The 26,786-nt window shown below is 47.7% G+C and overlaps 1 protein-coding gene across 2 annotated transcripts; it reads right to left on the bottom strand.

The window, feature by feature from the left end:
• Positions 1-269: 269 nt before the first annotated feature.
• CIDEC (cell death inducing DFFA like effector c) lies at positions 270-20,485 on the bottom strand. 2 transcript variants are annotated; one of them, XM_030208552.1, is made up of 6 exons: positions 20,462-20,485; positions 4,177-4,254; positions 2,896-3,037; positions 1,632-1,781; positions 1,175-1,359; positions 270-1,016 (listed from the first exon to the last, which is right to left on the bottom strand). In XM_030208552.1, the coding sequence occupies exons 2-6, from the start codon at positions 4,227-4,229 to the stop codon at positions 839-841; spliced, it is 708 nt and encodes a 235-aa protein (XP_030064412.1). In that variant the 5' UTR covers positions 4,230-4,254; positions 20,462-20,485; the 3' UTR covers positions 270-838. The 2 variants fall into 2 exon arrangements, with proteins under 2 accessions (XP_030064412.1, XP_030064411.1); XM_030208551.1 differs by lacking the exon at positions 20,462-20,485 and adding an exon at positions 6,175-6,262.
• Positions 20,486-26,786: the final 6,301 nt, after the last annotated feature.

Here is a 26,786-nt window from a genome sequence, read left to right on the forward strand (position 1 = left end):
TAGACCTAGGGCCCTGTTTACTAAGGTGCACTAGTGTTTTTAACACGCTAAACACTAGAGTCGCCCATATGTTCCTATGGGTGACAGCATTTAGCATATGATAATCAGAACACGCTAAAAACGCTAGCACGCTTAGTGAACAGGGCTCCTAGTGTGGGGTCTGCCTGTATCACCTTTACTGGAGTTACAGGATGAATTTTAAAATTTCAGTTTTCTATTTTTCCCTGTTAGGAATATAACATTAGCTTCATTAATTAGTGTTCAGTTTGTTTTTCTTTTTTTCTTTACTTTTACTGGAACCAGTTAAGATTAGACACATTTCCCGAAAAGTCTTGCTTAAGCTAGGATGGATAGTTGCTTTTTGGAAACAGCCTCACCATTTGACAGTCAGCTTTACTCAATACGGTGATGTCAGTCACAACTTCTAGACATCGGGGGGAGGGGGGGGAGGGGGGAGAGAAGAAATTACTGGCCCCACATACAGCAGGCACAGATATCGTTCATTGGCTTATGAATAGGTGAAAGTAGACAGCACCATGGGTTTTATAACCCAGAAAAACAAAATAATGGAAATCCTGGAATAAAGTGCTCTGAAACTACTCTGGCATATAGTTTACTTTGTACTCTATTGTTCATTACACTAAGGTTTGTTTTCAAGTTCATTAGAGGAAACCGATGAGAGTTGCTGTAAAACCACCATCTTTTCCATATGCTTAATGTCATGTTACCACCTTAAGTGGAGAGAGCAGTGGAGTGTGAATCTTTCATGAAGTTTGAGTTGTGTGCCTTTCTCTCCCGGTGAGTTGAGGCATATCATAAGTTATGAGTAACAATGCAGTTACTGCAGCATCTTCCGATAACAGGAAGGGATTAGGTATTTCTGTGCAGATGAAGGTTTCTCTTCCAGGGGAAGGTCCTTTTCTGTAGCATCCAGAAGCTGTTGCATGTAACAGGATGTACCCAAGAGCATATGGCCAGTGGCTTGCATGGTGAAAAGTCCCCACCGTAATGCTTCTCTACAAAAATAAGAGTATGAAAAGAAATGTTAAAATAAAAAAAGGTTGTGACTGGTCTGAAGGGAAGGACAGTGACCTTGTAAATCTGTAAACAGCTATATTTTTTATATACAGGAGGGAGAAAATAAAGCCTCAATTCAAAAGCAACGTCCACTTACTTCATGATCCTTTTAGCTCCGTAACACTGCAGATTGTAGGACAATGTGTAAGTGCCATACAATGTAGCTTTGACATTTAAGCAGCCGATGAAATCACGGGGATTCATCTTATAGAGGTCAAAGGTGACACGAGCCAAATCGATCCTGTGAGGCTTATTGGAGGCTAGGAATTGGTAACCAGCATTCTGTGGATATGAAAATAGTGTTAGTCTTTCATGCTTAGAATACCCATCTCGAAAGAAAGAGGGAAGAATAATTAAGCTACTCTTCTAAATTTACAATTACATAGAACTCTGGCTCTGAGGTCAGCCATTCCAGGCAAATAATAATTCATAATCCAGAGGAAGAAGCTTGATTTTGTCCAGGTACAGATTCAAAAGCCAAGCTATTTATAACCTAATTTTGCTGGTACTGTGAACCTGAATGAGTGTGCTGCATCTCTCAAGGCATTGCTTACTTCATTTGGTCTCCATTTCTGCCCCTTTTCAAGCACCATTAAAACAGATCCATTATCCAGGGACTGGAAAAACTCCTCAGTATCAACATCTGTCCCATCCTCATCTAGAACCAGAGTGAAAGTACCAGTAACCAGTAGAGCTTGCTGCACCTGAAGATACAAATGAGAAAGAATAAGAAAGAGATGGGTAAGAACGAGCGAGAACGCTGGGAACTAGAAGAAAATAGAGACTGCGACAGCAATGTGAAATAGTGAAACAGATATAGACCCACTCAGGTCCATAAACCTAAATATGGGCCTTTTCACTCAGGCCACGGGTGACTGTGGTACAGAGTATTTGATGAGGTCGACCATGGCTGCATGTGCTGTAGAAAAGGCCTAGGGAAACAGGGAAGGCAAGTCTGCCTCACTGAAAGCTCCTTTCAGCCAAGAAGCAGCCCTGCTGGTCATTTCAGAGGAGAGGCTCCTGCAGCCTTCAAGCCATTGAGAGTCTGTGTGTGCTGCCTGAAGCACAGTCAGTACATAAGTATTGCCACACTGGGACAGACCAAAGGTCGATCAAACCCAGCCTCCTGTTTCCAACAGTGGCAAATCCAGGTCAAAAATACCTGGCAAGATCTCCAAAAAGTACAAAACATTTTATGCTGCTTATCCCAGAAATAAGCAGTGGATTTTTCCAAGTCAATTTAATAATGGTCTATAGACTTTTCCTTTAGGAAGCTGTCCAGACCTTTTTTTAAACCCTGCTAAGCTAACCACCTTTACCATATTCTCTGGCAACAAATTCCAGAGTTTAATTACACGTTGAGTGAAGAAACATTCTCTCCAATTTGTTTTAAATTTACTACTTTGTAGTTTCATCACATGCCCCCTAATCCTAGTATTTTTTGGATAGAGTAAACAAACGATTCATGTCTATCCGTTCCACTCCACTCATTATTTTATAGACCTCTATCATATTTCCCCTCAGCTGTCTTTTCTCCAAGCTGAAAGGGATGGGAGAAAACAGGTGGTAAACATGACAGATCACGGGAAAAAAGACAAATAGTAAAGTATAGTAAAAACCATCAGAGGAAGAAAAACTAGAAAGTCTGAAAGAAGGTAACAGAGAATAAAAGAAAAAAAAAGATCTTAACTAAGGGAAGAGAAATTATAAAGGGAATGAGACAAGGAGACAGAGAATGTGAAATACATGTGATTTATGATTGCAGAATGGGGGCAAATCATTAGCGAAACAGGCCCTAGGAGCTGCTTTTGTTCTCACCTTATCGAGGAGGTCACTCAGGCTGTCAGCCATGATTCCTTTCTTAACACTGCGGTCCCAGTTACTGACACGATAAGGTCGCACTTTAGTAACAGGACCTGAGAACAGCTGCTGAGTCATAGAGGCACTGACAGAAACACACCTAGCAAAAGCAATAAGGGAGTCAGGAAAATGGTGGTTGACTAACATTTGCTAATCCTCTACAACACAGATGGATGGGGGTTAGTGAGGGATAACAGTAGTACTTAGTATATAAACATAGCAATTTGTTAAGGCAAAGCCCACCTCTTCCCCCATTCTCTGTCTCTGTGGATTACACTCTCATCCTCCCTGTCTCATCAGCTCATAACCTTGGGGTCATCTTTGACTCCTCTCTCTCTTTCTCTGCACATATCCAACAGACTAATAAACCATGTCCTTTCTTTCTCTATAATATCACCAAAATTTGTCCTTTCCTTTCTGAGCACACTACCAAAACCCTTATCCACATTCCTATCACCTCTTGCTTAGACTACTGCAACTTGCTTCTCACAGGTCTCCTCTAAGCCACCGTTCTCCCCTTCAATCTGTTCAAAATTCTGCTGCTCAGCTTATATTCCACCAGTGTCGCTATGCTCATATTAGCCCTCTCCTCAAGTCACTTCATTGTCTCCCTGTCTATTTCCACATACAGTTCAAATTCCTCCCTATTGACTTACAAGTGCATTCACTCTACAGCTCCTCAGAACCTCTCCACTCTTATCTCTCCCTACACTCCTCCCAGGAAACTCTGTTCATCAGGTAAATCTCTCTTATGTATACCCTTCTCCTCCACTGCCAACTCCAGACTCCGTTCCTTTTATCTCGCTGCACCATACGCCTGGAATAGACTTCCTGAGTCAGTATATCAAGCTCCATCTATGGATGTCTTCAAATCTAGGCTAAAAGCCCACCTTTTGGGGCTGCTTTTAACTCCTAACCCCTATTCACTTGTTCAGTACCCATGTCTGTTTTTATCATTCCCTCCTTAAGTATTTCCCTTATTAGTCCTGTTTGTCATGATTAGATCGTAAGCTCTGTCGAGCAGGGACTGTCTCTTCATGTTCAAGTGTACAGCGCTGCGTACATCTAGTAGCATTATAGAAATGATAAGTAGTAAAGTTACAGCCCCACTGACTAGTGGCACTGTGCAATGGACACAGCGTTCTTAATGTATATGAAAAGTCAGAGCATCATTTGATAACTGCCTGGCAAGCAGTAAAGAAGAAGTGGTGACCCAACACAACACAGAAGTCATCTTACTTGGAGATGGACTTGGGAGAAAGAAGGCTCAAAGACTTCATGGCATACTCCATCTTTGTCCGTAATACTAGCTGTGACCTGCAAGACAACAACAGATGTACAGATCAGTTCCTGTAGATCCACATGAGTTCCTCTCAGAGATGTTCCCTCTGAACTGAAATACCTTATGGCAGTGTTTCCCAAACCTGGTCCTGGAGGCACCCTAGCCAGTCAGGTTTTCAGGATATCCACAATGAATATTCATGAGAGAGATCTGCATGCAGTGAAGACAGTGCTTGCAGATCTGTCTCATGAATATTCATTGTGGATACCTGCTTGGCTGGGATGCCTCCAGGACCAGGTTTGGGAAACACTGCCTGATGATATGAGCAGTGGATTACAGAATACTTCCTGCCAGCTATGGTGGGAGAGACAAAGAGATGCATTATGGATCATATTGATGGGGGGATAGGGTATATCAAAGTACTAGGCAGCCTTTTACCACCCCCAGCATCTTGGTATTCTAGGTGACTATTGGGCTCATTTTCGAAAGAGGAGGACGCCCATCTTTCGACATAAATTGGAAGATGGGCGTCCTTCTCACAGGGTCGTCCAAATTGGCATAATCGAAAGCTGATTTTGGACGGCCCCAACTGCTTTTTGTCGCAGGGACAACCAAAGTTCAAGGGGGCGTATCGGAGGTGTAGCGAAGGCGGGACTTGGGCGTGCCTAACACTTGGACGTCCTCGACCCATAAATCGAAAGAAACAAGGACGTCCCTGAAGAACACTTGGACAACTTTACCTGGTTGTGTTTTTCTTACGACCAAGGCACAAAAAGGTGCCCGAAATGACCAGATGACTACCGGAGAGAATTGGGGGTGACCTCCCCTTACTCCCCCCAGTGGTCACTAACCCCCTCCCACCCTCAAAAAATATCTTTAAAAATATTTTGTGCCAGCCTCTATGCCAGCCTCAGATGTCATACTCAGGTCCATCACAGCAGTATGCAGGTCCCTGGAGCAGTTTTAGTGGGTGCAGTGCACTTCAGGCAGGTGGACCCAGGCCCATACCCCCCTCCCCACCTGCTACATTTGTGGAGGAAACAGCAAGCCCTCCAAGACCCACCACAAACCCACTGTACCCACATCTAGGTGCCCCCCTTCACCCCTTAGAGCTATGGTAGTGGTGTACAGCTGGGGATAGTGGGTTTGGGGGGGGGGGGCTCAGCACACAAGGTAAGGGAGCTATGTACCTGGGAGCAATTTATGAAGTCCACTGCAGTGCCCCCTAGGGCACCCAATTGGTGTCCTGGCATGTCAGGGGGACCAGTGCACTACAAATGTTGTCTCCTCCCCCGACCAAAGGGCTTGCATTTGGTCGTTTCTGAAATGGACGTCCTTGGTTTCAATTACCGCCGAAAATCAGAAACGACCAAATCTAGGGATGACCAAATTTCAGGATTTGGACGTCCCTGACCATATTATCGAAATGAAGGATGGACATCCATCTTGTTTTGAAAATACGGGTTCCCTGCCCCTAGATCGGGACGTTTTGCGATGACGTTCATATCAAAACATGAACGACCCTTTCGAAAATGCCCCTATATGGGGCTCATTTTCAAAGCACTTAGACTTACAAAGTTCCATGGTAACCTATGGAACTTTGTAGGTCTAAGTACTTTGAAAATACTCCTCCAACTAATGAAACCACCAACAGTTGGGGGAGGGGGATAAAAAAACTATGTTCATTCTGCATTGATTTCCTAGACACTACCTCACTGATGAAAAAAGACATTCATCAAAATCTTAACATGTCACACTCAATCAGAGATAAGTTCCCAAAATGAGCCATGTCAGGGCAAGGAGCTTCCAGCCCCGCTGTCCCGAGAATACACCCTATATGTATCATCTTTGTCAAACACTTAGAGAACCTGAAGGTCTTTTGGCCCCCAAACCATAAATTTGGTCTGATTAACAACTGTTCAAGAGAGAGAAATGAATTCAGAAGAGATACTCACTCTGCAGACATCTCGGCTAAATATTCAGTTTCTGTAGTTACAGTCACGTAGGTTATGAACAATGTTCTCTGATCAAGGAAATACTGTTGTATTAACACCCTGCAGCTGGGCTGGAACTTGCACTTTGACCAGATAAGGTGGTGGTGAACTCAGAGCAGAGTCCATGTGCCAGCCAGACCAGACTGTTGTGCAATGCACCACATAGTTAACTGCACTCCCTGGGTGACTGTGAAAGTGGCTGGTGAAATAGATCATATGCAAACGGTATGAGAGGAAATTAAACACGGGTCATAGGTGGGAGGTGGGGCTAGTGGTTGGGAGGCGTGGCTAGTGCTGGGCAGACTTCTACAGTCTGTACCCTGAAAATGGCAGATACAAATCAAGGTCAGGTATACACAAAAAGTAGCACATATGAGTTATCTTGTTGGGCAAACTGGATGGACCGTGCAGGTCTTTCTCTGCCGTCATCTACTATGTTACTATCAGGCTTATTTTCAAAAGGGATCGCTGGCAATCTCTCGATCCCGGCCAAATTGGCATTATCGAAAGCTGATTTTGGCCGGCCCCAATTGCTTTTTTGTTGCGGCACCGGCCAACCTTCAAGGGGGCGTGTTGGTAGGGTAGCGAAGGCGGGAAGGGGGGGCGGAGTGGGGCGGGGTTACGAGATGGCCGGCTTCACCTTATTATGGAAAAAAACCCGCCAGCTCGAACGAGTATTTTGCCGGGCGGACTTGGTCCATGTATTTTTAGGACCAATTCCCAAAAAAGAGCCCCAACTGACCAGATGACCACCGGAGGGAAGCAGGGATCACCTCCCCTTACTCCCCAAGTGGTCACCAACCCCCTCCCACACACACACAAAAAAAATTAAAACATTTTTTGCCAGCCTCAAATGTCATACCCAGCTCCCTGACAGCAGTATGCAGGTCCCTGGAACAGTTTTTAGTGGGTGCACTGCACTTCAGGCAGGTGGACCCATGCCCACCCCCCACCTGTTATATTTATGGTGGTTAATGTTGAGCCCTCCAAAACCCACTGTACCCACATGTAGGTGCCCCCTTCACCCCTTAGGGCTATGGTAATGGTGTAGACTTGTGGACAGTGGGTTTGGGGGGGGGGATTTGGGGGGCTCAGCACACAAGGGAAGGGTGCTATGCACCTGTAAGCTAATTTTGGGTTTTTTTAAAAGATTTTTTAAGTGCCCCCTAGGGTGCCCGGTTGGTGTCCTGGCATGTCAGGGGAGCCAGTGTACTACAAATGCTGGATCCTCCCACGGCCAAATGCCTTGCATTTCACTGGGTTTGAGATGGCCGGGTCCGGTTTCCATTATGGCTGAAAATCGGAGCCGGCCATCTCATCTACACCTGGCGATCCTATTCTAAACCCGGCAAGCGATTTGGCTGGCGCCAAGAGTATTTCGTACATACGCTTGGCTCCGCCCGCTTACGGTGCCGGCCCCGAAGATGGCCAGCCCTCAATTTCACCAGCGCCGTTCGATTATGCCCTCTATATATTGCTTACAAGGGGACGCTCAAAACGGCTTACAGTCTAATTAATGGCACAACCCACCATTAGAAAAATAGCTAGTCTATTTGGGTTTCACTCTCCCATCACAATTTCCATGGTTTTATTCTGGAGGAAGATGTCCCTAAATAACCACAAGCAGGGTAAAGTAAAATAATGGGTGCTTGGATTGGTGTTAAAATTGGGGTTTTGCTTTAAGTTTCTGAGGAAATGTATTATGAAAAATTCAAGCTAAAACTTATATTTCTAGAACCATCACAATTAAGGAATTTTTTTTGTTGGGGGGGGGGGGGGGGGACAAAGAGAGCGTTAATTATGAAGTGTATCGAGTTAATATACCGGTTTCATCAAGCACTGCCATTTCCTCCCCTCACCCTCCCCACTGACAGTTTGAACTTCGTGGGTGTGGCTTGGATCTCTTTCAGGGAGAGAAAACTAACAACTTATAGCAGCAGCTTCAGAGAGCATTTTCCATCTCACAGATAGGCTGCAGAGAATACCTTCTCCTGCTTTAGACTTAATCCTACCCACCCTACCCCTCTACCCACCCACCCCTAGAGTGACATGTCTTATATAACCTCCCTATCAACCCACTCATTACTTTACCTCACCCATTTCTATTCTTCTATCACCTTCTCCCACTACTCCAACCAGAGTTACACCTAATCACACTGACCACCCTTCAACATCTTCTGTCCTTCTGTGACTGTTCTCTTGTGCTTGACTGCTTAAATATTTTAAATTTAAATGCTTTACTTTTTGTCTATTAGATTGTAAGCTCTTTGAGCAGGGACTGTCTTTCTTCTGTGTTTGTACAGCGCTGCGTACACTTTGTAGCGCTCTAGAAATGTTAAATAGTAGTAGTAGTAGTAATTATGAAGTGTATCGAGTTAATATACCGGTTTATGGGTACTTTAAGAAAGAAGTAGCAGGTAATATTGGTTGGGATATACCAAATTTTGCTAATGTTCTTTGCTTCTTTTTATTTTGTTTTGAAATTCCATGACCTTCTTCAGTGGTGGACTTGTAGGATGTGACAATTGAGCACTTTCCCAAAATTCACTCAGTCCATTTTTTGTCAGTTTTGAGCTATACAATTAATGCTGTTCATCAAGGCAAGATTCATTTATTGTAGCTTATTCGTGGAGGGGCGTAATCGAATGTCGCTGGCAATCTATTATGGTGGCGGTGCTACAGTTGGCCGGAACCGTATTATCGAAAAAGATGGCCGGCCATTTTTTTTTCAATAATACGGTTTAGCCCGGCCAAATGGCGTGGATTTCGCCGGGTTTGTTTTTCAGCGATAATGGAAAAAAATACCGGCGATCTCCAACCCGGCGAAATCCAAGCCATTTGGTCCTGGGAGGAGCCAGCATTTGTAGCGCACTGGTCCCCCCTGACATGCCAGGACACCAACTGGGCACCCTAGACATGTGGTTACAGTGGGTTTTGGAGGGCTCCCATTACCTGCACAAGTGTTACAGGTGGGGGGAGGGGTCTGGGTCCACCTGCCTTAAGTGCACGTGCTCCAGGGACAGGACTTGTTGCTGCTGTATAAGCTTGCCACACCAGTTGACACCTGAACACTAATCTCTTTGAAAAAGTCCTTTATTTGAATAAGCACGCTTACTCACAGTTAACTGCAGATCAGAGGTTGTGCCCCACTGGCAAAGAGTCTTCCTGGTACTGAGATTAGCAGTAGGTCAGAACTGGCAGAATGGTGTACAATGCCCTCTTTCAGCCACATTCAAGGTAAGAACTAAGTTCTCTAACGTGGCTAACACATGAAAGGGATCTAAAACTGGCTTACAAAAATGGCCACTACCTCATGGACTACCGGAAACAAAACAGGGCACACTCTGACCCAGTTAGCAGGGGGAAAAGCACCATGGGAGTACAGCCCAGTACCCTACACCCACCACAATGCATTGCTGATGTGACTCTGCAGTGCAGCTAACAGAAAAGGTGTCACACTCACCCGAGAGCCACATCACAACCAGGGAAAGGCTGTCGGAGGATAGAACACATTCTGCCGTCATGGAGGTGGGTACAGCATGTGAGGCTGGCATACAGGCTGGCAAAAAAGGTTTTTAATTTTATTTTTTTAGTGTGGGAGGGGGTTGGTGACCACTGGGGGAGTATGGGGAGGTCATCCCCCATTCCCTCCGGTGGTCATCTGGTCAATTGGGGCACCTTTTTGAGGCTTGGTCCTGAAAATAAAAGGACCAAGTAAACCCGGCGAAATACTGCTTATCGCCGGGTTTTTTTTTCCATTATTGGTGAAAGTCGGCCATCTGGTAGCCACGCCCACGCCCCGCCTTCACTTAGCCAGCGACACGCCCCTTTGAACTTTCGCTGGCGAGGCGACGGGAAAGCGGCGATGCTGTCAAAAACGCAGCTTTCGATTATACCGATTTCGCCGCTTTTCCGAGATCGCCAGCCATCTCCCGATTTGTGTCGGGAAATGGCCGGTGATCACTTTCAATTATAAGCTGGATAGTAACATAGTAGATTACGGCAGAAAAAGACCTGCACGGTCCATCCAGTCTGCTGAGGAGGAAGGAGGTGTTTTAGAGAGCTCTGCTGACTTCCAGTGGAAAGGGAGTGAGACCTAGCTCCCTCCCCAAAGATGAGGAGGGTCCCTGGGGAGAAGGCCTCAGGAAAGTCCCAGGCTATGGGGCCTCCTGGGGCCCGGGACCAGAAGGCCGAAAGGAGTGGCTCTCTCCCTGGTTTGACTACCGGGAGAAGGGAAAGGAGTCCAGTGGACCGAAGGGAGAAGCAGCCCAGTGGAGGCCACCAGAGCATTTCCCCCTCCATGGCCCAGCTTGCGGAAGGTAAGCGAGAAGACAGTGGAGGGGGGAGGAAGATAGTACAGGCCCCAGAAGGGCGCTTCCAAGGAAGGGAGAAGGAAGAGGCGATGGAAGTTTGCCAGAAGCCTTTGCTGGAGGCAGCTGAGAGTGAGAGTGAGGAGAATGGATCGTCAGATGAGGAGTTCCTTGAAGTGAGCTATGACCCTGATGATCCAGCAAGTAGTGTGGTAAATATTGTAAGACGAATTAAGCTGGTGGAAAAAGAAGTAGTGGAGCTAGGAAAACGTCTGAAAATGGCAAGAACTATGTGTAAATTTGCCCCAGCGGAGCACAGACAAATGTATGTTAAAGAGGAAGCCCGGATATCAAAGTTGTTGGGGAAAAAAAGAACACTTGTTGAACTGTTTAAAAAAGGGCTCTGTGAATCCTTTGAGGGAGCTCTATGTTAACCGAGAAAGGATGGCTTCAATACCACAGTCTGGGGGTTCAGGAACACTACAGTTGCAGCAAGCTTCAGTGTCTTCAGCAGCATTAGACTCAAAAGAGTTGTCTGGGTTCAGAGGTGACCCCACTTTAAAATACATGAGACAGTTGGCAACACAGTCTAGAGCACTTACCCAGCAGCCAGAGGATAAGGAGGCAGCGGCAGGACATGGCTCTGAGGTGGGGGCTGGAGTAGAGATCCTACCTGTGGAGGGGAGGACAGAACTCAGTAACTTTTCAAAACTCCAGATAATGGAGGCAGCAGAGGGAGACGCAGGTAGCAGCCTGTTTTCTACAGAGGTGGTGGTCGAAGTCTCAGAGGGCTTACCTGCAGTTGTGCAAACAGCAGAGACAGTTGCCGTGAAGGAGGCCCTGTTGGAAAAGGGTCAGCAGAGGCAGACTCCGGTATTTTTGGCCGGGTCTGCAATGACTGAAGTGGAAACCGAAGCAGCATGGCATCTGGAGAAGCCCCGCCCACGAAGTCCGGGAGCAGGGGATGTCTTCCCTGAGCATGGAGTAGCTGGCGGTTTACAGGAGAGGGGTCGGAGAGAGAGGAATAGGAGCGGGCAGCAGCTGGGAGCTCATTTGACCAGCTGTCCATTACAAGAGGTGAAATCGGGGGGTGCTAACAGCCAGCCTGTGGCGGAATCAGGAACAGACAAGCCATGCCCCCGGGAAGCGCAAGCCATTGGGAGAACGCAGGAGGGACTGCACCAGAAGCAAGGGGGAAGTAACCCGATTGCTGAGAGACTTTCGTTGACTACAGAAGTGGACATGGCAAGTCTAACAGATGTGCAGCGGGTGGTGGAGCAGACCTGCCAGCAGGACGGCTGGGAGCGAGGAGCCAAGGGGAGCGGCGGAGTTCCGGAGGCTTCGCCCCTGGTGCCGGAGGTTGGAGGGAGTTCGGGGGCAGAGCGAGCAGGGAGTCTGGTATCGCCAGCTGCAGACCTGACTGGGCAGGTGCCAGAGTATCGCCAGGAGACAGAGGAGAGGAGGCGATTAGCCCAGAGGCTGGAGCCTGCAGTGGCAGGGACGAGCAGGGACGTTCCAGGAAGTGGTGATGGGCAGGACAATCAGTTGGAGGCAGCCCAAGCCGCAGAACTGACTATGGACGTTGCTGGATGTTTGTCTGAGAGGGAAGGGGACGGGGGACAACGGGAGGGGGAGGGGGCGGTGGATATTGAGGAAGGGAGAGGGATGAGGGGAGGGGCAGAGGGACAGAAGGGGGGGGAGGCAGAGGGAAGGGCTGGAACAAGTGTGGAGGGGGGGCGGTGGGGGCTGGGGTCCAAGTCCTTTGCGGCAGTAGTCCAGGGAGGGGGAAGGAGGGAGGGGGGGAGATCGGGTGGTTTTGAGGGCCCAGGGAGGGGTTGGGGGGGAGCGGGGACAGGGGGTGGACAGCTGCCTAAGCGGCGAAATGTGGTACAGCTCAAATGGATAGGGGAGGGGGCAATGCCCTCCAGGGATCGGGTCTTGAGGCTGGTGATGGGGATGGGGTTTATACCCGATGACTTTTACGCGTGTATACACCCCATCAACATCCCAGAATATGACTTGAGCTTCATGACCCAGAGGGGGATGGAAATATTCTGGGAAAGGTACGAGGGGGTGAGGGGAAAGGGGGAGTGGCGGGACCTCAGGGCCATTCCAGTCAGCAAGCCGGACCTGGTGCAGATCACCCTGCTCGTGAGAAATGAGTCTATCTCTGGGGCAGATTTAGCCTACTGGCTACAGAGGTACGCGGAGCTGAGATCCCCACTTACAAAGTTACCGGATCCAAGCAGAGTTTGGGCAGGAGGTTGGGGAGCCCTGGTCAAATTGAGACAGGAGAGCCATGTGGTCCAGCACATTCCTTCGGCTGCCTTTATCGGTCGTGACAGGATACTGTGCTTTTACAAGGGGCAGCCGCGGCAGTGCTTCAGATGTGGTTCGTTTAGGCACTTCAGCATGTCATGCCCAGTGGTAAAGTGTGGAAGATGCGGGGATCAGCATGCCACAGAGGACTGCACCGCGATCAGGTGCAACCTCTGCGGCGGGTTAGGCCATGCATATCGGAACTGCCCTAGGGCGGCCCATAACGAGTGGGATATGTGGGGGAAGGGACGGGGAGGGGGGGTAATGGAGGAGGGGATAGGGCAGGGGGTGATAGGCAGGGAGGGGCAAGGGGGGGAGAAGGAGGGGATGCAGGAGGGGGGGCGGCAGGGGGCTGGGTCAGGAGTGGAGCAGGGGGGAGAGGGGGAGTGGGTACAAGTGCCACAGAGGAAAGGGAAGTTTCGGAGGGGGGGGAAAGTAGGGGTGGGCAGGGAGGGGTCGCTGCAGGGGAAGAGGGGGAGGAACAGATTTCAGGTGTTGGAGGAGGAGGAGGAGGATAGGGAGGTTGGGAGGGAGGAGGAAGAACAGGGGGAAGGAGAAGAGGTGGAGTTAATGGAGGAAGAGGGGGCGGCAGGGGGGATTGGAGAGGGCAAACGGAAATATGAGGAAGCACTGGAGGAGGGTACTGGTGGTAGGAAGAAGGGCGGGAAGGCTCTGGGGGGAGGGGGAGGGGTGAGGGAGGAGGAAGAGGGAAGGGAGGGAGGGAGGGGAAAGGGGAGTAAGAGGAAAGCTGAGGGGGCCGGGCAGGTGGTGAAGGCCCAAGTGCAGGCTTGGGGGACAGAGTGGAGCTAGAGGAGGATCTGGAGGACTTGGAGGACTTGGGGGAGGTGGAGGACTCGGAGGAGGAGGTAGGGGGCGGGGGTGAAGAGGGGAGAGGGAGGGATCAGGGGGTGGGTCCGGATAGAGCAAAGAAGAAAGGAAGGAAGAAAGGGGGAGGGGGGGGTAAGGTGCAGACAGGACGGCTGCGGGGGGGGGAGGGGGATCTGGCAGGGGATGATGTAGACCGCATAGCAGAGGACCTGCTTCAGGGTAAGAAGGGGGTATCCCAGGAGATAAGGAAAGAAGTTGGGAGTGAGCAGACCCGTGACTCGCAATGAGGATGGCAGGCTTAGTGTTGACATTTGCCACGCTGAATGTGGCCAGCATCGCCTCTCCGAAGAAGCAGGGTTTAGCGTATGACTGGTTCGCGAGGGTCCAAGCAGATTGCTTCCTGCTCCAGGAGACTCGGCTGCGGTCCATTGAGGTGATCAGGCGGGCAAGGCGGGCCTGGAAGTGGGGTCCCTCGGTGTGGGGGTTGGCGGGGGAGAGGTATGGTGGGGTGGGGATCTTATTTAAGTCCCACCGGGTGAATATTCAGCGAGTGGTGGAGCTGGGGGTGGGGAGATGTCTTGTTGTGGATGCGATTTGGGAGGATAGAGCACTGAGGGTGGTGAATGTGTACGAGCCCCAAAGCAAGAAGGAAAGGGTGCTCCTCTTTGGGAAGATCAAGCCCTACCTATACACTTCGCGCCAAGTAGTCTGGGGGGGAGATTTTAACACCATATTGCGGAAAAAGGATAGTGGGGGACGATCGGTACAGGTGGGCTATGACGGGGTGAGGCTGGCAGGGATCATGCGGGAGGCGGAGCTGGTAGACGCGCATGTGGCCTTCTGTGAGGAACAGGAGGGGTTCACGTTCTTTCGAGGGCAGTGTAAAAGTAGAATCGATAGATTCCTGGTAAAGAAGGGGGTTTGTCTGGGGGGTCCACGAACCGTGGACGTGGACTTTTCAGACCACCACATGGTCCTCCTTCAGGTGGGGGGGGGGGCGGCAGCGCAGAGGCCAGGGAGGGGGTTATGGCGACTAAATTTAAAGTGGTTAGGTAGCGAGCAGGTGCGGGAGGAGTACCGCCGGTTTTTGGAAGATCAGGTGTCAGTGCAGGGGGCATTTCAGTCATTGGGGGAGTGGTGGGATACAGTGAAAAGACGAACGCGGGGATTCTTTCTCAGACAGGCGAGAAGGGAGGGGAGGGAAAGGACAAAGTTGGGCATGGCAATAAAGAAAAAGAGGGACACATTGATTTCACAAGGGGGGAGGGAGGAAGAAATACATGATCTCCAAGCACTCCTGGAGCAGGTACAGTACAACCGCTACACCTCCTTGGTGTATGAGCGGGACTTCGGGAAAATGTGTAGCCCGGACCCCTTCGCATGCTGCCGGGAGCGGAGGGCGCGCAGGGTGATGGAGGGGGTGCGGGATGCACAGGGGGTCCTGCAGGACACCAAGGAGGGGATTCTGGGGGCAGTGAGGGACCACTTTGCGGCGTTCCTTTCAGCCCAGCAGATTGATATGGAGCAGATGGAGTGTTATATGGAAGGAACCCTGGGGATAGGTCACGGGGGACCCCAGCTTCAGGCCCTCTTGAACCCGTGGACAGAACAGGAGGTGGAGGAAGCCATCGGGGCGCTCCACAGGAAGACCTCGCCGGGGCCGGATGGGCTAACAACTGAGTTCTACCAGGCCTTTAAGGAGCAGCTGGTGCCGATCCTGGTGAGGGTATGGGGGGCAGCCCAGTTGGAGGGTTCCTTGCCTAGTTCCTTGACAGAGGCGGCTCTTATCCTACTAAGTAAGGGGAAGGACCCGGCGATGCTGGCCAACTGGCGGCCTATAGCACTGCTTAATACGGATCGAAAAATCTTTGCGCGAATGCTATTCCAGAGAATGAGGCAGGTGTCTGGGGATTTGCTAGCAGCCTCGCAAGCATGTGGGGTTAAAGGGAGAGGGGTCTTGGAAGCTGCAGCGTGGGTGCGGGAGGGGGTAGAACGCAGTAGAGTGGGAGGGCATGGTAGGCTGTTGGTAACACTCGACCAGGAAAAAGCGTTTGATAGAGTGCAGTGGGGTGTCCTATGGAGCATTCTGGAGCGCTATGGGTTTCCGAAGGGTTGGATAGAGCAATTACAGCTACTCTATCGGCATGCGGGGTGTTTTCCCCTGGTTAACGGGTGGAGAGGGCAGGGGTTTGAGGTAGGGGCAGGGGTCCGACAGGGGTGCCCACTCAGCCCGCTGTTGTATGCATACGCCATCGACCCTTTTATAAGACGGCTGGAGAAGGGGGGGGCGGAGGGGCTGGAAGGGGTGGAGGTGGGGGACAATAACCAGTTAAGGGTCGTGGCGTATGCAGATGACGTTACAGTGTGGGTAGCGGACCAGAGGGAGGGAGGTAGATTGCAGAACCTGATCCAGGAATACTCGCAGGCAACAGCGTCGCAGGTCAATTTTCAAAAGTCCAATAGCCTGTGGGTTGGGGATCAGGGGCTGCAATTTGAGTTGGGAGGTAGGTTTCCTACAGCTGTGGAACGTATACGGGTCTTGGGAATATACTTCGAGAAGGGGGATTATAGGCTCTACAACTGGGATAGGTGTCTCCAAGAAGTGAAGGGGAGGGTGGATAGATGGAAGGGATGGAAAATGACCATGGGGGAGCGGGTACAGCTCATCAAGGCACACTTAGTTCCTTTGTTTCTGTTCGTCAGTTACATCTGCCTGCTGCCGGAGAGCCGGTACACGGCCTTGTATGGGGTGTTCTTCTGGCTGCTCTGGGGCAACAGGACGAATCCGGTAAAACGGAATGTTACCTATCTGCCTAGGAGGGAGGGGGGGGGGGGGGCATGATAAACCCAGTCCTGTTTTTCAGCGCTTTGTTCCTGCAGTTCAATCTGGGGAGGGCGGTAGGGCGGGAGCCACCGGGGTGGGCTAGGAGTGTCCTGCAGTGGTGGCCGAGATATTGGGACCTATGGCGGGAGGGGGGGAGGGTAGTGGCACTGCGAAGGGGGGCTCCAGGGGGGGTGAGTTATTGCAAGACCCTAGTGAAATTGGTGAGGGTGTGGGGGCTGACGGTGGGGGAGGTGAAGGCAGGACAACGGGGGGTCTGGATGGATAGAGTACGGGCGCAGGTGTTCTCAGCTCCTCTGGCGCTGAGGGACGCGCCGGCCCCACGGATGCAGCACGGGTTACGGTTGATTGCTTCGAACCGCATCCCGGTGAAGTATAAAGACCTGGCGTGGCTGTCCTTTCACGGTAGACTGTACGTCCGAGGAAATTTGAAATATCGCAATGTGCGGGATAGAGGGTGCCCACGGGAGGAATGTGCTGGAACTGAAGAGACGATGGAGCATTTCCTGGTGAGGTGCCCATTTACAGTCCAGGTCTCTGACCGGGTTTCCTCGTTGCTGCAGATCCCCAGTTTCCGCAACTACAGCTATGCGGACTGGGTGTATGGCCCAGAAGGTGGAGAGGGACGCGGGGATCCGGTAACACGCTTTCTGATTTCGGTGATATTGCGGTACTGCCTCTGGATGGCGCGCTGCAGGGTGTCCCTGTACCAGGAGGTCCGGCCGGCGGAGGTAGTCAGCTGGGATGTGGTAAGGGCGGTGCAGGAAGCGGCGAAGTGGGAAAGGGTGGAAAAAGGGGTGGGGGTGGCTTCGAGGTGGTGGAGACACGTGAGGCTTAAGCCGCCATGAGGGGACATGCTTCCCAGGGGATTGTGTGCCAGTTGTCTGAAGGGGTTGTGGGGGGTCGGGGGGGGGGGTTGATCCATTGTATTATTGAGGAGGGGGTGTACATAGATAGGCAGACCATGTCTAGCTAGGAGCCTGGGGTTTGATTTGCATGTCCGGTTTTTTTCTTTGGTCTTTCTAATAAACAGTTTCCACTGTACTATTGAGGAGGGGGAGGGGGTGTACATAGATAGGAGGACCGTGTATAGCTAGGGGCTTGTTTTTGATTTGTATGTTATTTGTTTTTAGTTTTTTCCAATAAAAAGAGTTTTCCAGTCTGCCCAACAAGATAAACTCATATGTGCTACTTTTTGTGTATACCTGACCTTGATTTGTTTCTGCCATTTTCATGGCACAGACCGTAGAAGTCTGCCCAGCACTAGCCCTGCCTCCAACTGCTAGCCCCACCTCCCACCACCGGCTCTGCCACCCAATCTCGGCTAAGCTTCTGAGGATCCATTCCTTCTGAACAGGATTCCTTTATGTTTATTCCTGTGCCAAAACTCACTCGTGAGTTGATGTGGTGCTCCAGCTCCTAAAAAGGAAGCCTCTCCCATGAATCTTACCTTGATGAACAAAATTAATCGCACTGCTCAAAATGACAAAAAAGTGGACCAACAAAGTTTTGGAATTGTTTTTCAATTTCTTTCTTTTTTACCGATTTTGAATATCGCCATTTCCTTTAACCTATTTGTTAGAATGTAAGAGGCCCTTTTACGAAGCCGCATGGGCGCTTACGCGTGCCCAATGCATGTCAATTTGGGATTACCGCCCAGCTACAGCGTGGCCCAGGCGGTAATTTCATTTTTGATGCACGTCCCCTATGCGAACAAGAAAATACTTTTTATTTTCTGGCAGGTGGCGCAACCGGACAGTAAACGGCATTTTGTGCGTGTAGATCTTTACCGCCCGGTTAACGTGCGAGACCTTACCGCTAAATCAATGGGTGGCGGTAAGGTCTCAGACCCAAAATGGACGCGCGCCAATTTTCATTTTGCCGCATGTCCATTTTCGATGAAAAATTATTCTGCATGCGTCCAAAACATGTGCCTACACTACCGCAGGCCACCTTAGTAAAAGGACCCATCAATTTGATAATTTTAGTAAAAAAAAAAATGATGGTTCTCTAGCTCGTAAGAAGGAAGCCTCTCCCAATGCACACCACAAAGCTCTCTCAAAACACAGCCGAATGTAAGCAGCTTTTAATTAAGAAACAAAACATACTACACATGCCCAGCTGAAAATACCTGGCTAGCACCCTTTCTTGGCCCCTCGGCATAACGAAAATTTCCAGCTAACTACTGTATGAGTTTTACTGCCTGTAGTGCAGGACTTCTCAAACCTGTCCCAGGGTCCCCACAGCCAGAAATGTTTAATCATAGTGAATATCTTGAAAACCTAAGATATATTTGCATATATTGAGGCTCACATGCATACAAATTTATCTTGTGCATAGTCATGGTGGATATCCAGAAAGCCCACTGGTTTGGGAAGTACCTAATCTTTTTTCCCCATTAACTAGGGAATGTGGCCAAATGAACGTACCACCCATATTAGGTGAGCTGCCACCTTCTTCTTACTATGCCTGATAGTGTGCAAAAGCCAAATTTGCTATTCAACCAGGCCTTTAACAGAAGAAGTAAATGACACCGACTGCATATATTATATATATATAGATATATAGCAGGACAAGTTTATCCATTCCTACCCTAGCCAAGATAATGTTCAAGAACCTTTCTGACCTCATTTGCAACTCTTCAGTCCCTTATTTTCTTACTCCTGTTACTCTATCTATCTATATGTTCCATCTTTGCTTTCACCCTATGCTATTAAAATGTTTTATTGTGTGTTGTGTTGGCATTGTAATGTAACATACTATGCCATACTTTGTATTGTTGTTTGAATATTTTTACTGCTGTAATTGTCTTTTGCTTATGTTTGACTTTTTTTTTTTTGCTGTACACTGCCTTGAGTGAATTTCTTCCAAAAGGTGGTAAATAAATCCTAAGTATTGCCATACTGGGAAAGACCAAAGGTCCATCAAGCCCAGCATCCTGTTTCCAACAGTAGCCAATCCAGGTCACAGATACCCAGCAAGATCCCAAAAATGTACAAAACATTTTATACTGCTTATCCCAGAAATAATGAATTTTCCCCAAGTCCATTTAATGACGGTCTTTTTAGAGACTTCACATAACCATACTGCTGTTCTGTGCAAGCTGGCTTAGTTGGCTTCCCCTTTAGACCTCTGTTATTCTGGGTAGATCATAAATGTGTATTTCTCTAACTAATGAGAGATCCATCCACTACCCCCTTCCTTTCTACCTTTCCCCTTTCGTCTGCCCTTGTGATATCTCCATCACACACATCATCACTATCAAACAAAACCCACTGGAGAATTCAGACTCAGTCATGTTTTCATTTAAGTTATCTGATCCTCTTTCCATCCTAACACTTCTCAACCGATTCACTCACTGCTTTTCCAGCTCTGCATTTCTCCGGATGCCTTCTGAGCCCGCCTTTTCCTCATTTTTCTCTTAATCCCTTTTATTAATTCTAACATCCACAAAATAAATTTTGAATCAATTATTGTTCAAATTATGTTTCACTATGTGGCATACAGGCTGCTGGTGAATAAGTAGAACCATCTCCAACATAAAAAGAAAAAAACATATTAGACCTTACTATCAAACTATATATCAACTGACTAAATGGTGCAAGAGGGCCAGTGCCATTGTTATAATATATAATTTAAATGTTCTTAATATCCATTAAAAATGTTACAAAATTGTCACAGACCTAATATGATATTTAAGAACAAAGAGCAGGGGCTACGTAATTAGCCATAGATGGGTTTTTTTTTCCCATTTGGAGTTAAAAATAATGGGAAAAGCATCTCACTGAAAGTAAATATGTAAATGCTGATATTAAGACAATTACAGATGTCGTCCCCCCCCCCCCCCCCCCCCCCCCATTTGGTGTTAAAAGAATGGAAAAACATCTCACTGAAAGTAAATATATAAATATTGATATAATAAGAATTACAAACGTAAATTGATTCTTACTTTTCATAGGTACCAAGAGCTCAGCCAGTTCCTCAGGAAAACTTCTGTAGACTGCAATACAGATTTTGAAAGACTGTCTTTCACTCCCACTGCTGATCCACTTGCTTCCTGTTCACCTCTTATCTCCTCTCCCTTTCACCATATTACCTAATTCACCCAGAAGTTCAAGACCACTCCCTCTCTGTTACTGGATAGACTGGAGGAATTAGAGCAGAGGGAAACAGAATGAGTAGGAACGGCTGCCTATAGAGTACGAATGTCATGAACCATCCATAAAGCTCCAGTACTGCCTCAAACCACACCCATGATTCTGCATGCAGCCTAAACCCACAGGCTGGCCACTAATGTATTATGTTAATCCAGTTTAAAGAAAAGGTCATCTAAGATTCATTTCTTTATAAATTCCATCCCTGGCAAAATTCGGCTCCATTGGTTACTATTTAAAATAAATAAAAAAATTCTCCAAAATCTTTTGTTTCATTAACAGAACTTTCATGCTGATTTTTGCTTTTAATATCTAACAGACATTTGTAAAATAACATCCATGGTAACTCTTTTTTTTAAATTTATTTTTATTGAATTTTTCAAATATAACACTGTTTTCAAAACAAAACATAACACATACATGAGTACTTTTTACAATTACAAAAGCTGAGATTTACCTCTCTGAATGACTAGAAGTTAAATAACGACCTAAGGTCTTCCATTTCTTAAGTCTAGCTGGAATACCCACTGAGGAATAAACAATAGACTGATCGTACTTTTTATATAATAACTAGTAAAAAAGGCCCGTTTCTGACACAAATGAAACGAGCACTAGCAAGGTTTTCCTCGGCTTCCCTGCAGCCACCCATGTCCAGCGAACCTCCTCTCTCCCCTGGCCCCCCTGCAGCCACCCATGTCCAGCGACCCTCCTCTCTCCCCTGCCCCCCCTCCAGCCCCATGTCCAGTGACCCTCCTCTGGACATGGATCAGCTGTGAGGCATGTTTTCTTTTCCCCCCGGGTTCTGAAGTTGACATCATAATGGCTACGGTGATGTCAGACTGATCTACGGAGCCTAGCAGACCAACTCGGAATGAGCCACAGTCCCAGGCAAGTCAGAACGTTGGAGGTGAGAATTATTATATAGGACTAGTAAAAAAGGCCCGTTTCTGTTAGAAATGAAACGGGCGCTAGCAAGGTTTTCCTTGGAGTGTATGTTTTAGAAAGAGCGTGTGTGAGAGATGGAGCGTGTGTGTCAGAGAGAGAATGTGAGAGAGAGAGAGAGACAGAGTGTATGTGTTTGTGCGAGAGAGAGAGTGTGTGAGAGACAGTGTTTGTGTTTCTGTGTGACACTGTGTGAGAGAGAGGGACAAAGACAGTGAGTGAGAGTGTATGTGGCAGACAGAGAATGAGTGACTGCGTGTGTGGTGTGAGGAACCCCCTCACCCCCTCCCTCGCCCCCTTGCAGCCAGGCATGTGCAGCGACCCTCCTCTCCCCGTGTTCCCCCTGCAGCCACCCATGCCCATCAACCCTCCTCTCCCCCTGCTGCGTCCTTCCTGTCTCCCCTGCTCCCCCTGCAGCCACCCATGTGGTCTCAGGCCCCCCCTCAGCATCCCTCCTGTCCCCCTGCAGGCACGCATGTGCAGCATCCTTCCTCTCTCTCCTGTCCCCCTGCAGCCAGCCATGTCCAGCGACCCTTCTGTCCCCCTGCCCCCCCTGCAGCTACCCATGTCCAGCGACTCTCCTCTCCTGTGCAGCCACCCATGTCTGAGGACACTCCTCTCCTTTTTCCCTGTTCCTCCCCTGTGGCCAGCCATGTCCATTGACCCACCTGTCCCCCCTGATGACCACCAACCCTTCTGTCCCCCTGCCTGCCCTGCAGTGTCCGTCCTGTATCCCCTGTCCCCCTTGCAGGCACCCATGTGGTGTGTGGAGCCCCATCCCTATCTCCCTGTTCCCTGCCCCCCCTGCAGCCACCCATGTGCAGCGACCCTCCCCTCCCCTCCACCTGCTTCCTTCCAGCCACCCATGTCCAGCGAGACCCCCCCTTCCCCCCCCAGCCGGCACAGCACCCAAAGAAAGCCCCTTTTCCCCCCCTTCACGCATCACCCGACTCCCCCACCGTGGCACATCACCAAGCCCCTCCCCCCCTCATCAACCCCCTCACCACCCGCAACCGCTAATACAAACTGTGTCCGGCGGCTGCTGCTTCTGCTATTCAGCAGCAGCAGCCCGTACATAAAGAAAACAACAAAAACAAAATCCTCCTAAAACGCACCTCCGTTGAGAAGCATCTCTCATTGGCTGAAGTCTCAGCATGCGCTCCTCCTCTCCCCTCTGACGTCTCGGCGTTTCTCCGGGGTCTTCCGGCAGGGGCACTGACGTTGAGGGGAGAGGAGTGTGTGTGTTTGTATGTGTGTGTGTGTGTTTGTGTGTATGTGTGTGTGTTTGTGTGTATGTGTTTCTGTGTTTGTGTTTGTTTGTGTGTTTTTTTTGTGTGTATGTTTTTGTGTGTGTGTGTCTGTGTTTCTGTGTGTGTTTATGTGTGTTTGCGTGTGCGTTTGCTTGTGTGTGTGTGTGTTTGCGTGTGTGTTTGTGTTTCTGTGTATGTGTTTGTGTGTTTATGTGTGTGTTTGCGTGTGTTTGCGTGTGTTTGCATGTGTGTGTGTTTGTGTGTGTGTGTTTCTGTGTGTTTGTGTGTGTGTGTGTTTGCATGTGTGTTTATGTGTGTGTGTGTGTGTTTGCGTGTGTATTTGTGTGTGTTTGTGTGTGTGTGTTTGTGTGTGTGCATTTGTGTGTGTTTGTGTGTGTGTTTGCGTTTGTGTGTTTATGTGTGTGTGTGCGTTTGTGTGTTTGTGTGTGTGTTTATGTGTGTTTGCGTGTGTGTGTTTATGTGTGTGTGTGTTTGTGTGTGTGTGTTTATATGTGTGTTTCGTTTGTGTGTGTTTATATGTGTGTGCGTTTGTGTGTGTGTTTGCGTTTGTGTGTGTGTTTGCGTTTGTGTGTGTTTGTGTGTATGTTTTTGTGTGTGTGTGTTTGTGTTTCTGTGTGTTTGTGTGTGTGTTTGTGTTTGTGTGTATGCGTTTGTGTGTGCGTTTGCGTTTGTGTTTGTGTGTGTGCATTTGTGTGTGTGCGTTTGCATTTGTGTGTGTGTTTATGTGTGTGTGTGTTTGCGTTTGTTTGTGTGTGTGTTTATGTGTGTGTTTGTGTGTGTGTGTTTGCATTTGTGTGTGTGTGTGATTGTGTGTGTGTGGGGGGGGGTTGCGGGTGGCTTTTGTGGTCGTGTGGTTGGGGAGTTTGCCAGCAGTCTGTAGCGATTCCTAGGTCATTGTTTGTTGGAGGGGGTTGCCAGTTGGTAGGGGTGCCTTTATGGATCCCTTTACTCTCTGTGTTCCGCCCTCGAGGGCGGGGCAGAGAGACATGGTGAGTTGGATGGCTTCACCACCATGAACTTACAAACTGTTTAGGGATTTTGCAGATGGCTTCAGCAGGTTGTCTTCAGAATGTTGAGGTAGCGTTTTATGTACAGATGGGGCGTGGCTGAGGGCGGGTCTATGAGTGAGGGTGACTGGTCCTAGCCTATGAAGACTACAGGATTTTTGTGCTTCTCTGCCTTGGAGTGAGCTTCAGAACGTTCAAGGTGGGATTTATTAATATAGATATCAAATTCCACCAAAGATAAAAATTCACTTGAGAATTGTCCTTCTAATGCGAAATAATCAATTTTAAAGCTACAGATATTTAAAAAATCAAACAGTAATTTATCATCATATGAGAGAGAAAATGGAATACAAACAGACTTCCAAATTATGTATTTCGGTACAAATATTGCATTGAAACCACCAAGAGATGTATCAGAGTACCTTTGTGTTTTTTACATGACCAGCAAAGATCATATTTTGAAGACCCAGATGCTTTACTTTTTCTTGGGGTCCAAAGAGCTCTATGATACATGAAAAAAAAAGAGATTGCGTTGCATCCATGGTAACTCTGTACTTTGACTAATTCCTCCCATTTTGAGCCTATGAAAATAAGCATGCACTAGCTGGCATCACGATCGGGATCCAAAATAAGGGTCCAATTCACTAGATCTATGGGAATGTGACTTAGTAAATCAGGTCTTAAGTGTGTTTATCGCAGATCAATCCTTCTCTGAAAACTTGTAAGGTAGCAACTTTGAAACTATTCTAAAAAAAAAAAAAAAAAAGAACATACTGAGGGTCATTTTTGATATGACGTCTAAATCCAACTTTGGACGTTTTGCTGAAAACATCCAAAAATCAAGTAGTGAAAATGACCATTTTCAAACCAGAAAAACGTCTATCTTGTTTCTTTGAAAATGACTGTTTCCTAGATATTGTTGTGCTTACTACGTCTATCTTTTTGAACCATTAAAAAAAAAAAAAAAAAAAAAGAGTCCAAGTAAAAAACGCACAAAATTAAGCCACTGGGATGTAGGAGGAGCCAGCTTTCGTGGTAGACTGGCCACACAGGCATCCCAAAAACCCAGGAAAAACTTACTGTACCAAACTATTCACCACTACAATAGCCCTTATGGCTGCAGGTGTCACCTATATGTGGGTACAGTAGGTTAAGGAGGGTTTTTTTTTGGGGGGGGGGGGGGTTTGACACTTTCCACCACAAGTGTAATAGTTAGAGTGGATTATGGGCCTGGGTCCCCTTCACTGCACCAACCACTAGGCTATTCCAGGAACCTGCCTGCTGCTCAAATAGGACTGGCCATAACATCTGAAGCTGTCATAGAGGTTGGTATGTACTGTTTCATTTACATCTTTGCAGGGTGGGAGGGAGTCAGTGACCACTGAAGGAGTAACGGAGTGTCATTCCTTTATTCCTGAAGTGGTTATCTGGTCTTTTAGGGCCCTTTTTGTGGATTATTCGTTAATCTTAAAGAGGTTCACTGGCTTCCCATTACTCACTGTATTAACTATAAACTTATTTTTAAAATCTTGCAAGCTGAACAGCCTCTTTATCTTTTCCATCATCTTATTCCTTATAGTCCTGCAGGTGCCCTTAGATAAGCAGAGCAAAACCAATTAGTTATATGAAGCCATCGTGAAGTAACTCATGAGCACACCAGACACGTTATATTTAATATACAGGGGCCACCATAACTTGGAACTCACTCCTCGTTTCTCTTCGCCTTTAAAAATCGCTTGCCCAATTCAAAACTAAACTTAAAATGTATCTGTTTAAAGATGCATATAAATGAGTTTTCACCAATCACCTGTAAACATGCCAGGAGATATTTTGGAAGACAATTGTAACCCTCCCTCTTGTCCTTTCCCTCCCCCCTTCTATCCTATCAATTAATGTAGTTCTCCCCACTGCACTACACAGTCATATCTGGTTCTTCGTTTGTCTACTTGTTCACCCCTCTCGCTATATTTTTTAGATTGTAAGCCACCTTTTAGGTGCTCCAAAGGGTGAGATAGTAAATTAATAAATAAACTTGATAAACGTGAGACAGAATAATAGAATTCAGTAACATCAGGGGAGCAAGTCGATGGATATGTCTGAAACATTTAACTAAGATGAGATTACCATATATACCCAGCTGGGCATTTAAAAGTCTGTCCTTTAATGATGTCGCATGCTCAGAAATCATAGCTATAAGTATAGACAGTTATTCAAACATTATCACATGCACACAACTGAACAGGCATCCATACACACATTGCAAAAGTAAACAACAACTTCTACAGCAAAATGCAGTTTATTTCTTAGATTTCACCTTTGGGTTTAAAAAGCAATAGCATGTGCATGTAAGGTCTGGATAAACAAATTAAAACAATCAAAGCTTAAAGCAAATGCCCATAATGTGTAAAACTTGGTAGCAATAATGAAACAGTGATGGAATATTCACATAGCTGGCAGCCAACAGATTTATTTTCCACTGAACATAATTAACTTTGTATGTTAACTTTGCATGAACTTGGTAACTACGTGTGCTACTGTATTTTGGTGGTGTATTGTTTGCCTTCATAATACAATCACACTCACCTATATAATTCACAGCTAAGAAACAAAGATTAAAAAGCAAATGCCTTTTACAACCACACAGACTTAGTTTCAAGGCCAATCATCTGGGCACTAAAGGCTTGTCCTATATGTCATCAGCTCGCTAGTTTAAAACAGGAGCTCAGTAAACTAAAGGAGGAATTAGATGCACTTAAAACAGCTTCAAAGACTCCACAAAATCATACTGCACAGAATCAAACCAAATTCACACCACTGCCTCAAAGGATAAAACCACCAAAAAATAGATGGTTCACAGTAGGCTCAGGCAGACTTCGTTACGTGACACACAAGCATCCGCC

This window comes from Microcaecilia unicolor, chromosome 6 (assembly GCF_901765095.1).
Source record: "Microcaecilia unicolor chromosome 6, aMicUni1.1, whole genome shotgun sequence".
Lineage (NCBI taxonomy): Eukaryota > Metazoa > Chordata > Amphibia > Gymnophiona > Siphonopidae > Microcaecilia > Microcaecilia unicolor.

Bases quoted from the DNA above. Each gene is read 5' to 3' on its own strand.
- CIDEC (XM_030208551.1), bottom strand. The intron at 1,782-2,895 runs GTGAGAACAAAA...TTGTATCTTCAG, and splicing joins TGAGTGACCTCCTCGATAAG to GTGCAGCAAGCTCTACTGGT. The intron at 1,360-1,631 runs GTAAGCAATGCC...TCATATCCACAG, and splicing joins AGAAATGGAGACCAAATGAA to AATGCTGGTTACCAATTCCT.